General features: G+C 30.2%; 4 protein-coding genes and 1 long non-coding RNA gene across 10 annotated transcripts in view; 2 read left to right on the forward strand and 3 right to left on the reverse strand.

Moving 5' to 3' along the window:
• mtmr4 (myotubularin related protein 4) overlaps positions 1–15,122 on the forward strand; it is an 80,725-nt gene that overhangs the window by 33,049 nt on the left and 32,554 nt on the right. For all 5 annotated transcript variants that reach the window (XM_051110154.1, XM_051110153.1, XM_051110155.1 and 2 more), the window contains one exon: positions 14,842–14,931. In XM_051110154.1, coding sequence (XP_050966111.1) covers positions 14,842–14,931 — 90 coding nt within the window. The remainder of the gene's footprint in view (positions 1–14,841; positions 14,932–15,122) is intronic.
• On the reverse strand, positions 3,139–4,202 carry LOC127165492 (complement C1q tumor necrosis factor-related protein 3-like). Its single transcript, XM_051110162.1, has 3 exons — positions 3,994–4,202; positions 3,779–3,916; positions 3,139–3,695 (listed from the first exon to the last, which is right to left on the reverse strand). The coding sequence occupies exons 1-3, from the start codon at positions 4,166–4,168 to the stop codon at positions 3,412–3,414; spliced, it is 597 nt and encodes a 198-aa protein (XP_050966119.1). The 5' UTR covers positions 4,169–4,202; the 3' UTR covers positions 3,139–3,411.
• Positions 3,371–6,490, forward strand: LOC127165493 (uncharacterized). Its single transcript, XR_007827790.1, has 2 exons — positions 3,371–3,457; positions 6,077–6,490. It is a non-coding gene; the product is annotated as an uncharacterized LOC127165493 (long non-coding RNA).
• On the reverse strand, positions 5,671–6,894 carry LOC127165491 (cerebellin-2-like). 2 transcript variants are annotated; one of them, XM_051110161.1, is made up of 3 exons: positions 6,731–6,894; positions 6,404–6,541; positions 5,671–6,314 (listed from the first exon to the last, which is right to left on the reverse strand). In XM_051110161.1, the coding sequence occupies exons 1-3, from the start codon at positions 6,861–6,863 to the stop codon at positions 6,031–6,033; spliced, it is 555 nt and encodes a 184-aa protein (XP_050966118.1). In that variant the 5' UTR covers positions 6,864–6,894; the 3' UTR covers positions 5,671–6,030. The 2 variants fall into 2 exon arrangements, with proteins under 2 accessions (XP_050966118.1, XP_050966117.1); XM_051110160.1 differs by having other exon boundaries at positions 6,659–6,854.
• Positions 8,310–9,411, reverse strand: LOC127165490 (complement C1q tumor necrosis factor-related protein 3-like). The gene is made up of 3 exons (XM_051110159.1): positions 9,192–9,411; positions 8,953–9,090; positions 8,310–8,861 (listed from the first exon to the last, which is right to left on the reverse strand). Exons 1-3 carry the CDS (start codon positions 9,349–9,351, stop codon positions 8,578–8,580), a joined length of 582 nt encoding a protein of 193 aa, XP_050966116.1. The 5' UTR covers positions 9,352–9,411; the 3' UTR covers positions 8,310–8,577.

A 15,122-nucleotide genomic window follows, 5' to 3' on the forward strand; every position in this document is an offset into this window, starting at 1 on the left:
TGTAGTTTTACAGTTGTAAAAACAAAGTAAAATTATTTTACATTTTTAAATACATTTATTTGATTTTTTTTTTACAATATTATTTTTATTAAATACATTTAGTGCAGTGAAATGTTGCAAGAGTTTTTTGGTAATTTTTACATTATTTAGTAGTGATAACAATATTTATTATTATTACTATTATTATTGTTGTTATTATTATTATTATTATTATTATTATAACTATTATTAGAATTGTTATTACAATGAATATTAGTATTGTAATTTTACAGTTGTAAAATAAAATGTAAACAAAATAAAGTTATATTTTTTCTTAAATTGTAATTTCGTTTTTATACACCTATTTTTCTTAAATACTTTTTTACAGTGAAATATTACAATAGTAATATTTATTTAGTTTTTTTTTTGTATTTTTTACTTTTATTTAGTAGTAGTAATAATATTAAAAACAATCACAATTATAATTATAATTATATTATTAGTCGATACATTAATTCATTTAACTGATATTAAGCAGTACATTTGTTACAGTTTTTATTTTTGTTTGTTAGCGTTAACTGCATACAAATACAGCTGTTCATTGTTAGTTTATGTCAGCTCAGGTCCATTAAATATTAATTAATGTAAATAATAATATGTAATAATAAATGCTTTAGCACTATTTTTATTATTATAATGTTAAATAATGTAGTTAACTAATGTTAATAAATAGATCCTTAATGTAAAGTGTTCCTGAATTTTATTTCATTATATTTTGAATCCCTTTTATCAACACCGGTGTAAATAAATTAGGTTCTTCCTTCGTAAGGCAAGGCCTCATATTGGTTCCAGGATGCTTGAGTCATGTGTTGATGTGGTCGTCCTGAGCACCGTATACTGTGATTTGACTGTGAAGGGCGTTTCTAAGGGGCCGATCGCTGGCTCGTTGCGTGCCGACTGCAATCCTCAGAGAGTCTCTGCTGGCTCCACGCCTCAGGGACACGGAAACAATAGCTCTCCATTCATCAGCTTAATGGAGAAAGTGCTGGATCATTTACATGAGCGGCTGAAGAGTGAAGAGTTTTCGTCAGCTAAATCAAGAGCTCTGTAGACATTAGTTTCTATTGACTGACAGGAGTTTTCCGTTCTCTCCTCCATTCCAGCCAAATGCACACTTAGGCTCTGTCCTAAAATCTAGTGCACTATGTAGGCAGCATGTAGAAATCAGAGATTGGCCGATATTGTTTTTATTTTTTATTTTTTATTTTTTTTTTATAACCGATACCGATGTAGATTATTTGACTGTTCACATGCCTGATAACTGATATGCAGAACCGATATTGTTCTGTTTGGTGTTTCTACTGGAGTGTTTCGACCAATGTTGTTGTTTTTTTTTGTTTAATAACGATACAAATTATTTACATGTTTATGTGCCAAATAACGGATATGCAGAATCAATATTTATTTATTATTTTATTTCTATCTTCTTTTTCGGCTGGAGTGTTTAGTTTTTTTTGTAGTTTTTATAACCAATACCTATACAGATTATTTTGATGCTTATGTGGCTGATAACCAATATGCAGAACCAATATATATTTGTTCTATTTGGTGTTTCTACTGGAGTGTTTCGACCAATATTGTTTTTTTTGTTGTTGTTGTTTTTTTTTTTTACAGGTACAGACTGTTTACATGTTTATGTGCCCAATAACCGATATGCAGAATCGATTTTTATTTATTATTTTATTTCTATCTTCTTTTCCTGCTGGAGTGTTTAGTAGAGATCAGCCGATATTGATTTATTTTTATTTTTATTTTTTATTTATTTATTTATTTTTTATAATCAATACTGATACAGATTATTTGGATGCTAATGTGCCTGATAACAGATATGTAGAACCAATATTTATTTGTTTTACTTCTATTTGGTGTTTTTACTGGAGTGTTTTGACCAATATTGATTTTTATTTATTTTTTTTAATTACCGATACAGATTGTTTACATGTTTATGTGCCCAATAACTGGTATGCAGAATCTATATTTATTTATTTATTTATTTATTTATTTATTATTTTATTTCTATCTTCTTTTTCTGCAGTTAATAGAGACAAACTGGTATTGAATTTTTATTTATTTATTTAGTTTTTTTAGTTTTTACAGCCAATACCGATACAGATTATTTGGATGCTTATGTGCCTGATAACCGATATGCAGAACCAATATTTATTTGTTCTATCTGGTGTTTCTACTAGAGTGTTTCGACCGATATTGTTTGTTTGTTCGTTTGTTTGTTTAACAGCGATACAGATTGTTTACATGTTTATGTGCCCAGTAACCGATATGCAAAAATCAGTATTTATTTATTTTTTCTTCTTTTTTTCGTCCTTTTCTGCTGGAGTGTTCAGCAGAGATGAATCCGTATTGAATTTTTTTTTTTAATTTAATAACCAATACCGATTATTTGCGTGCTTATGTGCCGGATAACTGATATGCAGAACCAATATTTATTTGTTTTACTCTATTGGAGTATTTCATGCAGATATGCAGATTACCGATGCAGATTATTTACATGTTTATGTGCCCGATAACCGATATTCAGAATCAATATTTATTTATTGTTGTACTTCTGCTGTTTCTGCTTACGTTAATAAGGATATATAGCACAGATTTAGCAGGCAAACAGCTTACAATGTCACCATCAATTATGTTAGCTTTTGACACTCGTCATAACTGCACTTTGATGCCATTCAAAGAAAGAGCTGTAAATTTAAGGCAATGTTTTGTTTTTATTGTGAATCTCTTATATGACCACAAAAAGAGTATCGTAATTTGTTTCCAAAAAACGCAGCCTGTCCATTGTCATAGTAAAATACAGTCAGCCAAACTCATTGAAAACCATGCTATTTTACCTCTCCTCACTCCACAAAAAATCCTTTCAATTTAACGGTAGAACAGAACTGAGAACAAAACAAGAATGAAAGTATAAGCTAACAAGCCAAAATGAATTAATGTCAAATTTTGTGCTTTTTGTACAAAATGAATGCATTTTTCCACATAAAATCTTTGGATGGAAACCTGGCTAATGTATGACATGCATTATGCATGAAATTTGGCTTATGACAAATGAGAATCAAAAGTGTCTACACCACAAAAACAAATATATAGTTTTGCATTAACATGTTTTAATTTTAATGAATGCTAAACAAAAATCAACAAACAGTGAAAAGCGGCATATAGAAATTTGTGCTACATTTGAATGTTTTGTGTAGGCTATATTAAAACTTTTTAGTATTTAATAGATTTGTTTTTGTTCTGCAAAGCATTCTTTTTTTTTTTTTCACAGCTTTAGAAAAGTTTTAGCTATGTTGTATCTGAATAAAACACCGCATTTGGACTAACATACTGTGTCATGAGAAATTCACATGGGCAGAAACTTCACAAAGCAAACAGTAGGTGCCCACTGAAGGTGTTACGTCTCCAGGTGTCTTCGTAGACACGACGGTTCTCCATGAGCTGAAGATGTATCTGGTCCCCTTGTTCAAGAGCAAGACTAACCGAGTTGCTCGTAGTGTCTTCTCTGTCTTGCCCGTTAGGGTTATCTGATGCTGCGACCACAAAATTGCTATTTTTTAGCAGTCTCACACCGGTTGCATAATCTGAAGGATTGAAGACCACATAGTTGAAGAAATAAACTCCTTTTACTGGTGCAGTGAAGATTCCTGTTGATTATGGTAGAAAATTAGTTTGATGCTGATGATAAAACTGTTAAAGCATCAACTTTCTTTGTGCAATGTGATAATACCTGTAGTACTATCATAAGCATTTCCAGTGTTTGTAAAAACATTTTCATACACAAGAGTGGTTGCTTCTTCATGAGGCCCAAAATTTTTGAAGCCGATTGAACCATACAGTGAGGCTGAAAAGGCTACTTGTGCCCTTTCTGCAAAAGAGAGATAAAATTAAAAAGATTAATATATATATATATATATATATATATATATATAATATAAACAGTACCTTCATTTTTGCTTCTTAGAATCCTGACTTCCTTTTTTAGAGCATTTAACTCTTCCTCCATGGTTTTAATCTTTTTGAGTTCACTAAGGATGTCTAATGTCGGATTCATTAAATCATCTGCCAGTGTGGTCCAAGTACACAGCAGTAAAACGATGCCAATTTCCAGCTTCATCATTGCTTCTATGAGTAGTACAGTTTGAGAGTCTTTCTTGTAGCCTTACAAAAAAACAGCATTTGTTTACTATTCTGAGAGACTTTGGACTACAAATATTGAATCTTCTCTTCCCATAAACGAGGAGTTTTTTTTTTAGTGAAAAGTGGCCTTTGTGTTCTTTAAAGAGTGGAGGAGGTATGATATGATATTTTTATATATATATAAATATGTATGTATGTATGTATGTATGTATGTATGTATGTATATATGTATATGTATATATATATATATATATATATATATATAAATATAAATATATATGTATATATATATATATATGTGTATATATATATATATATATATATATATATATATATATATATATATATATATATGTAAATATATAAATATGTATATGTATGTATGTATATGTATGTATATATATATATATATGTATATATGTGTATATGTATATATATGTATATATGTGTATGTATATATATATATATATATATATGTATATATATATATATATATATATATATGTATATATGTGTATATATATATATATATATATATATATATATATATATATATATATGTATATATGTGTGTATATATATATATATATATATATATATATTATATTTGTGAATTTCCTATGCTTGCTGTAACAAATGAGTGCAATAAAACCATACTGGAATACATTCACACTAAGATTCAGTCAGCACCATAACAATATCATCAACATTAAAAGTGAAAGATTAATCTGTTTTGTGGACAAGGATATTTTTCAGGTTGTCACATTTTTATTGGTGTTTGTGCCATCATTTCATCAGCTATACCAAAACATATAATAAATATGAATTTTAGTTTGGATAAAATTTACAAAATTTCTTATGTCTACCGGGCTCTTTTAATGTCTTGAAATGTTATTTTATTTTATTTTATGTTATTTTATGTTATTTTATTTTATGTTATTCTGAGTTTTAAAATTTCTGAGTCCAAATTTCAAATTGGCCAACCCTGCAATGGAACACAGCTAACCTGTAATTTTTGTAAAATGGGATTTTAAATCACAATTTTCAGAAAAAAAATCAATCAACAATTTGATTTAATTTTTTTATCCTAAATTGTGCAGCCCTGATAGATATTTTGCATATAAACTGGAAAACATCTCTAAATTATTTATTTATTTTGTACATTTTGATCTGTGGTAATTGTAGATGTAAACATGCACAGAAATAATATGAGCTGACTCATGGCAGTTCAGTAAATGGCAGTGGGTGCCTCACCAAAACAAAAATGTACAGATAATTTACTATTTTGCAAGTTGCCTGAGCAGCACAGCCAAACCTTTTTAAAAGCAAAGCCTATCAAGGTAACAAAGTATAAAATAATATTAAAAAAAAAAAAAGCGAAGATAGATTTTTTTTTTTTTTTTTCTTTTTTTTTTTTTTTGGTCATTATTTTATGTTTGTTATTAAAAAAATAAGAACAAAGATACACATTGCAAGTAAACGTAATACAAAAAGAGCTTTATTGTTCAGGTGCAGTAGGTATATTTAGCAGTAGCATTCAAGAAATGTAATTAACAAATATAAAATGTGAAACACTATATACTTATACACTATATACAGCAATTGTACATTGATTCTTGAGGAGTAATCCTTAAACAAAAATCAACACAGCATATAGAAATTTGTGCTACATTTGAATGATTTGTGTAGGCTATATTAAAACTTCTTAGTATTTAATGGATTTGTTTTTGTTCTGCAAAGCATTATTATTATTTTTTTCACAGCTTCAGAAAAGTTATCTGAATAAAACATTGCATTTGGGCTAACATACTGTGTCATCAGAAATTCACATGGACAGAAACTTCACAAAGTGAAAAGTAGGTGCCCACTGAAGGTGTTGCGTCTCCAGGCATCTGTGTAGATACGACGGCTCTCCAAGAGCTGAAGCTTTATCTGGTCCCCTTGTTCAAGAATAAGACTAACCGAGTTGCTCGTAGTGTCTTCGGTGTCTTGCCCGGGAGCGTTATCTAATGCTGCGAGCACAAGATTGCCATTTTTTAGCAGTTTAACACCAGTTGGTTTCTCACCAGCATTGAAGACCACATAGTTGAAGAAATAAACTCCTTTTACTGGTGCAGTGAAGATTCCTGTTGATTATGGTAGAAACATGATGATGATGATGATAAAACTGTTAAAGCATCAACTTTCTTGATGCAACTTTGCAATGTGATATTACCTGTATTTTTGTCATAAGCATTTCCAATGTTAGTAAATACATTTTCATACACAAGAGTGGTTGCTTCTTCATGAGGTCCAAAATAGACGGAGTCCCATGAAGCTGACAGTGTGGCTGAAAAGGCTATTTTTGCCCTTTCTGCAAAAAAAAACAAACAAAAAAAACAAATATATATATATATATATATATATATATATATATATATATATATATATATATACATATACATATATATAACAGTACCTTCATACTTACTTAGTTCCCTGACTTCATTAATTAGAGCATTTAACTTTTCCTCCATATCCATTCCGAAGTATCTTAACTTACTGAATTCCTCTCCCAGTGTGGTCCAAGTACACAGCAGTAAAACGATGCTAATTTCCAGCTTCATCATTGCTTCTCTCTGCGAGTAGTACAAATTGAGAGTCTTTCCTGTAGCCTCACAAAAACTCAACAGCATTTATTTAATTGTCTGAGAGACTTTGGACTACAAATATTGAATCTTCTCTTCCCATAAACGAGGAGTTTTTTAGTGAAAAGTGGCCTTTGTGTTATTTAAAGAGTGGAGGAGGCATGATATATTTGTGAATTTCCTATGCTTGCTGTAACAAATGAGTGCAATAAAACCATACTGGAATACATTCACACTAAGATTCAGTCAGCACCATAACAATATCATCAACATTAAAAGTGAAAGATTAATCTGTTTTGTGGACAAGGATATTTTTCAGGTTGTCACATTTTTATTGGCGTTTGTGCCATCATTACATCAGCTATACCAAAACATATAATAAATATGAATTTTAGTTTGGATAAAGTTTACAAAATTTCTTATGTCTACCAAGCTCTTTTAATGTCTTGAAATGTTATTTTATTTTATTTTATTTTATTTTATTTTATTTTATTTTATTTTATTTTATTTTAAGTCTAAAATTTCTGAGTAATACTCCTTCTAGAGCTATTATTATTATTATTATTATTATTATTATTATTATTATTATTATTATTATGATAAGAATAATATGCCTATTCATATATATTTTAAAACATTTTTGGGCCAAATTGGCCAACCCTGCAATGGAACACAGCTAACCTGTAATTTTTGTAAACTGGCATTTCAAATCACAATTTTCAGAAAAAAAATCACTTTGATTTAAAAATCAATTTGATTTAATTTTTTTCTCCTAAATTGTGCAGCCCTGATAGATATTTTGGATATAAACTGGAAAACATCTCTAAATTATTTATTTATTTTGTACATTTTGATCTGTGGTAATTGTAGATGTAAACATGCACAGAAATAATATGAGCTGACTCATGGCAGTTCAGTAAATGGCGGTGGGTGCCTCACCAAAACAAAAATGTACAGATAATTTACTATTTTGCAAGTTGCCTGAGCAGCACAGCCAAACCTTTTAACATTGATTCTTATTAAAGCAACTTTATTAAATCTCTTCAGTCAAGAGCAGCGAGTGATATTTCTCTTTGTTTTGTTTTATTAACATTAAAAGAATAGTTCTGTCATCTGTCTGTCAATTCTGTCATAGTGTTTATTTTTATACCATCATTTACTCCCTCACAGGTTGTTTTAAACCTGAATGAGTTTCTTTTTTCTGTTGAACGTTATCTGATCATGTCTGGTATTAAATTCAATGAGGACCAGCTACTGTTTTGTGTTTAGCACAAGAGAGAAATTTTCGGGACAAACTGTAAGAGAGTAGATAATGACAGAATTATAATTTTTGGGTGGGCTATCCCTTTAATGACAAGCAGCACTTCAGTCCGTTGAGCACCATTGAAGTCCACTATATAGAGAAAAATCCTGGAATATTTTCCTTGGTGAAATTTAATTTTTTTGCATCTGAAGAAAGAAAGACACAAACCTCTTGAATGACATGGGAGTGAGTAAATTATCAGGACATTTTTATTTTGGAAGAGGAGTAATCCTTAAACAAAAATCAACACAGCATATAGAAATTTGTGCTACATTTGAATGATTTGTGTAGGCTATATTAAAACTTCTTAGTATTTAATGGATTTGTTTTTGTTCTGCAAAGCATTCTTTTTTTTTTATTTTCACAGCTTTAGAAAAGTTTTAGCTATGTTGTATCTGAATAAAACACTGCATTTGGACTAACATACTGTGTCATCAGAAATTCACATGGGCAGAAACTTCACAAAGCAAACAGTAGGTGCCCACTGAAGGTGTTACGTCTCCAGGTGTCTTCGTAGACACGACGGTTCTCCATGAGCTGAAGATGTATCTGGTCCCCTTGTTCAAGAATAAGACTAACCGAGTTGCTCGTAGTGTCTTCTCTGTCTTGCCCGTTAGGGTTATCTGATGCCGCGACCACAAAATTGCCATTTTTTAGCAGTCTCACACCGGTTGCATAATCTGAAGGATTGAAGACCACATAGTTGAAGAAATAAACTCCTTTTACTGGTGCAGTGAAGATTCCTGTTGATTATGGTAGAAAATTAGTTTCTTCAAATGATGCTGATGATAAAACTGTTAAAGCATCAACTTTCTTTGTGCAATGTGATAATACCTGTATTTTTGTCATAAGCCTCTCCAATGTTTGTAAAAACATTATCATACACAAGAGTGGTTGCTTCTTCATGAGGCCCAAAATTTTTGAAGCCCACTGAACCATACAGTGAGGCTGAAAAGGCTACTTGTGCCCTTTCTGCAAAAGAGAGATAAAATGAAAAAGATTAAGCAAGTGGAGAAAAAAATGATATATACAGGGGCTGCATATATTAAAAAAATATATAAAATGAACAGTACCTTTATTTTTGCTTGTTAGAATCCTGACTTCATTTTTTAGAGCATTTAACTCTTCCTCCATGGTTTTAATCTTTCCGAGTTCTCTCGGATTCCTGAAATCCCGTGCCAGTGTGGCCCAAGTACACAGCAGTAAAACGATGCTAATTTCCAGCTTCATCATTGCTTCTTTCTGCGAGTAGTACAAATTGAGAGTCTTTCCTGTAGCCTCACAAAAACTCAACAGCATTTATTTAATTGTCTGAGAGACTTTGGACTACAAATATTGAATCTTCTCTTCCTATAAACGAGGAGTTTTTTAGTGAAAAGTGGCCTTTGTATTATTTAAAGAGTGGAGGAGGCATGATATATTTGTGAATTTGCTATGCTTGCTGTAACAAATGAGTGCAATAAAACCATACTGGAATACATTCACACTAAGATTCAGTCAGCACCATAACAATATCATCAACATTAAAAGTGAAAGATTAACCTGTTTTGTGGACAAGGATATTTTTCAGGTTGTCACATTTTTATTGGCGTTTGTGCCATCATTTCATCAGCTATACCAAAACATATAATAAATATGAATTTTAGTTTGGATAAAGTTTACAAAATTTCTTATGTCTACCAAGCTCTTTTAATGTCTTGAAATGTTATTTTATTTTATTTTATTCCGAGTCTAAAATTTCTGAGTAATACTCCTCCTAGAGCAATTATTATTATTATTATTATTATTATTATGATAAGAATAATATGCCTATTCATATATATTTAAAAACATTTTTGGGCCAAATTGGCCAACCCTGCAATGGAACACAGCTAACCTGTAATTTTTGTAAACTGGCATTTCAAATCACAATTTTCAGAAAAAAAATTTCTGAAGGCTCATGTGACACTGGAGACTGGAATAATGATGCTGAAAATTCAGCTTTGGAAACATTTAATAAATTAAATTTGAACAGTGATTCACATAGAAAGCAGTTTTTTAAAATTCTAATAATATTTCATCATTTTACTGCTGTATTTTGGATCAATTAAATGCAGCCTCAGTGAGCAGATCAGACTTCTCAAAAACACACACAATCACACAAAAAAATCTTACCAACCTCAAACCTTTGAACACTAGTGTAAACTTTTTTTTTTTTTTTTTTACTCTGAAGTGATATTTTTAGGTTTGTTGTCCGAAAATCTCTTAATCTGCTGTTTATTTTAGCATTTGGGATATTGCATATCAACTCGCATCCAAATGTTTTGTATTTATGTGGGCGACTAAATGTCACTAAAACAGTTGTGTGTGATGTTTCCAGGCCTGATCGAATCTGTCCGGTCAGTCTGTGTGTTTTGCAAACATCTGGAGTGTGTGTGTGTGTTTAATGGCACATCTGGCTCGTTTGCTGTTGTGTCTGTCAGTTTAGAGACACTTAGACACACACAAACACACACACAGGTGATGATCTCTGTCCATCTGTCTGTGGGCGGTGCAGGACGTCAGGAGTGTGACCACGGGATGCTGTAGACAGGGGGGTGTGTGTGTCTGGGTCATTTGCTCTTTGTCTCTTTCCTACTGATTATAATAATACTTCTGCCATAAGGTACAAAACGATCAGAGTAAAGTCTCTCAGTAATAGTGCTTCACTACTGTAGTTTAAAAAATGTAAATAAAGTTTATCAGAGTGCTTATTCCAAGAAAATATTTCAGTCTTCCTACTTCAGCATTTCTCACATAATTCCATGCTTTGCAGTTATTTGTGAAACTTACATGTTTCAGGATATTGGTTTAGCTTATTATCTCTCGTGTCCTATAGTTTCACATAAGCAGAACATTGAGAACATAGAAGGTAAAATTCAAAATTTTAAATTTGAGTGACAGTTTTAAATTTTTAAAGTTTAATTAAGTACATTTTATACTTCAAGTATAGTTATGATTATAGACAGGGCCCAATGGCTGTTTAGTATAGCATATAATATATGACATTATTTCAGTCTTGTACATGTACATTTCTGTTCAGTTCAAACAAACTTCGTAACAGATATTAAAAAAAAGGTTACAAAGTTTCACCTGGTATTTCCGCTGCCGTTTCCCCAGAGCCACCTGCTGTTGTGCGCTCTGACCTTTGACCTTTTGAGCCGAACTCGAGGGTATGTGCTATGTGGGTTTGGACACGTTTCAGAGTCGTGATGGACGTGTCGGGTCTGTTTTCTGAGACTCTATATGTGTCAGGGACGTATGTGACGTGCTGGAGAATCAGATGTGCTAAAAATAAAACCATAAAAGTTGCTTAAAATATAAAAATGTATGTACATTTATTTTAAACTCATTTCTCAGTTTTGTTTGGTTTAACTTGAGATACTAAAATATCTAAGACTAAATAAGTAAATAAAATAAACTATATAAACTATTTTTGAAAAATATTTATTTTATTTAAAAATATTTATTACATTTTTGTTTTAGCTAATTAAAAAAATGACAATAAAAGTTCTAAAAACTTAGAGGAAATATTAAAATATAATTTAATTTAAAATGTATTTTGAAAAATATTTTTTACTTACAATTTTATTAGTTTAATAAAAATGATGAAATTTCCAAAACTTAGATAAAATATTAAAGTAGAATTAATTTAAAATGTATTTTGAAAATATTTATTTTATTTACAGTTTTGATATTTTAATTAATAAAAATGACAATAAAAAAACTTAGAAAAAATGTTAAAATTGAATTTAAAATATAAAAACTAGTTTGTAAATGGTATATAAATGTATAGAATAGAAGGGCTAAGATTTAGTAAAAGTACATTATAAAATATAGTATTAGTTTAATATACAACATATAATGACATTATTTCAGTCTTTCCATGAGTGATGTTAAATTAATTGAAGTCCAGTTCAAATAAATTGTAATTTTTTTTAATTAATTAAATTTAGTTCTGTTACTAAAGTTCACCAAAACTAGTCTATATAGTTTAATGTAAACTATGTAGTAATTTTTATTTAATTCTAACTAATAAAAATGACAAAAACAAACAACAAAATTACTAAAATGTTAACTAAAATTAAACTGAAATGTAAAATATAAAAAAATATAATTGTATATAAATGTATTTTAGTATATAACTACTAAACAAAAACAATGCTGCTCATAATACTTTCTTAAATAAATGTTCCTGGTCTTATGGTGCATGTTATTCTTTTTTTGTTTTCTTTTCCCCTCCATAAGTGCAATGACTTTTTCATTCACAACATTTCCATCCAGCTGCTAACTCTGCTCACATTCAATACACTGCTGACGTCAAACTTATTTGATTTGGCTACAAATTTTCACATGCCCTGTGTGGCAATATACGCCCGAATTGATGTGTGAAGAAATGGAAAGAGATGATGAAAGCTGTGTGTTTGGCTGCGGTCTGCACTTACAGGCATTGCGTGTTTGTGTGCGAGTTTCTTTCACAGATGTTCAGGGTTTAATCTTAATGTTTAACCTTCCGCTTTTCTCAATCATCAAACTGTGCGGAGTTCAGAGCCGCAGGTCTTTAAATGTTCCCAACTCTGCAATATGACATTTGAACCTCTCCTCATCTGAAAGTGTAAAAATCTTGTTGCGTGCTGTAAAGTTTGCATTCGAGAGCTTTTCTCCGGGTATCTTTCAGAAAAAGTGAGGTCTGTTGGTGGCGGATGATTTGTTTTCTTGCATCTGATGCCAAGTGAAGGTCTTTCACCTCGTTCTGTGATGTGAATGGTGGCTTAAGGTCCCTTCAGATCAATGTTTAATCCACTACGTGATGCCTGTGAACACGTAGCCCCGCCATCAGCCATTTCAACCTGAAACTCTGTCCCTGTGTAGCATGTAATGTCTCTAAAGTTTCCTGCAGTGATTTTGTACCACGTTTATGATGGAATATGTTTTTGTTTTAGAAAAAATAATGTGCCAAATTCATGAGAAGCGTTTATATACCCGTTGGCAACACAGTAGATGCTTTTAGGCCTCGCTGTGGTCTTCTGCCAAAATAGAAATAAAAAATTTGAGATTAAGTATTAGTATTGTAACTAAGCAGTTGTACTGTAAAATAAAATAATTAGTATTTGTGTTAAATAATTTATTTTCCAGTGTTATTTTTGCAATGGTAATTTCTTGTGTAATGTAAAATAAAAAAATAAAAATAATAATAATAATATTTATTATTATTATTATTTTGTTGCTGTTATAGTCCTATTGAAATATTTTCAGTCATAGGTGGCTTTCTGTCCAAAAAAAAACAAAAAAAACAATAATGGTATAACATTTGAAAATAATGCAGTTTGTACTGTAAAATAAAACTATTAATATTTGTATTAAATAATTTGTTTTTCAATGTTATTTTTACAATGGTAATTTCCTAATTTTAAAGTTGAATACTACTACTACTACTACTACTAATAGTAGTAATAATAATAATAATAATAATAATAATTATTATTATTATTATTATTATTATTATTGTTATTATTATTATTATTATTATTATTTATTTATTTTTTGTTGTTGTTGTTATAGTCCTATTGATATATTTGTATTAAATAATTTATTTTCCAATGTTATTTTTACAATGGTAATTTCTTAATTGTAAAATGTAAAATGTAGTTATAATAATAATAATAATAATAATAATAATAATACTAATAATAATTATTATTATTATTATTATTATTATTTATTATTATTTTTGTGTTATAGTCTTAGTGATATTTTTCAGTCAAATAACAGCTTGATGCTTAACATTTGAAAAAGAAAGACATAAATGTGTAATATTGCAAAAAAAAAAATTACATTATTGTAGTTCAGCAGTTATAAGATTTTTAAAAAATCATAATTTTATTTGTATTTTTTTATCTTTATTTTTCACGAGATGTTCTGGATTTTTAAGTAAAATATTATAAAATATTTTAATAAACATTAATAATAATAATAATTATTATTAATAATAATAATAATAAAACAATAATAGTAGTGGTAATACTAGTAGTAATTGTAATATAATAAATAATAATACTATTAATAATAATCATAAAAATAGTAGTAGTAATAATAATTAAGTGTTGTTGTTGTTATTATTATGGTATAGAGTCACAGTATAATTTTTCTTTCTTTCTTTTTTTTTTTTTTTTTTTTTGGCCAAATTATGCATCTCTACAAATAAGCCTTTTTTGCCTTTTAAATCGGAAATACATTTTTCGCAGACATTTCATATAACAATCAGTCTGTAATTGCAGCAGCCACTGATATACACTGAATATGGTACATGGTGATATTTTTTCTGATGACAGTTGTCTGTCGTCTCTTGCTAATTGTTTGTTTGTCAGTCATGAGAGTCTGAGGGTGATTGTAGTTTGTGACTGGAGCAGAACCCATGCGTCACTGCTGGAAATGTCATTCAGACAGCAGGTGGGAGACACCAAAAAAAAATAAAAACAGAAAATAAAACAGCAGTTACAGTAATTCTTTAGAATTTGGCCAGAGCAAATTTGTTTACAGTTGCCAAGCAACAGAACATTCCAAAGACTGTTACTTTAGAGTTCCGCTGACATGCGGTCAAAGGTCAAATTCAAATACGTTTCGTCTAGTCAGAGTTCTAAATTGTAACAGTTTTTTTCTGAAGTTGATATTTAATAACATGTGTATTTTGTGTGTGTGTTTCAGGGTGAGGAGGGGCCGCCCAGCCTGGAGTACATTCAGGCCCGGGACCTGTTCCCCCAGAAAGAGCTGGTCAAAGAAGACGACGCTCTGCAGGTCAGTTTCATTCCTAATGTCTGCTTCCTCCCATGTTGATTTTTGAAGAAAGTGGATTAACACACCTCATACACACAGCCACACGTGTCCGTCCTTTGCTGTGAAACGTGTGTGCAGTACTGTGGTGAAAAGAAATCAAACAAGTGGTCTGGGGAGACGGCGGGTAACAGATGTGGAGGTGAAAAGAGTGA

This window comes from Labeo rohita, chromosome 5 (genome assembly GCF_022985175.1).
Source record: "Labeo rohita strain BAU-BD-2019 chromosome 5, IGBB_LRoh.1.0, whole genome shotgun sequence".
Lineage (NCBI taxonomy): Eukaryota > Metazoa > Chordata > Actinopteri > Cypriniformes > Cyprinidae > Labeo > Labeo rohita.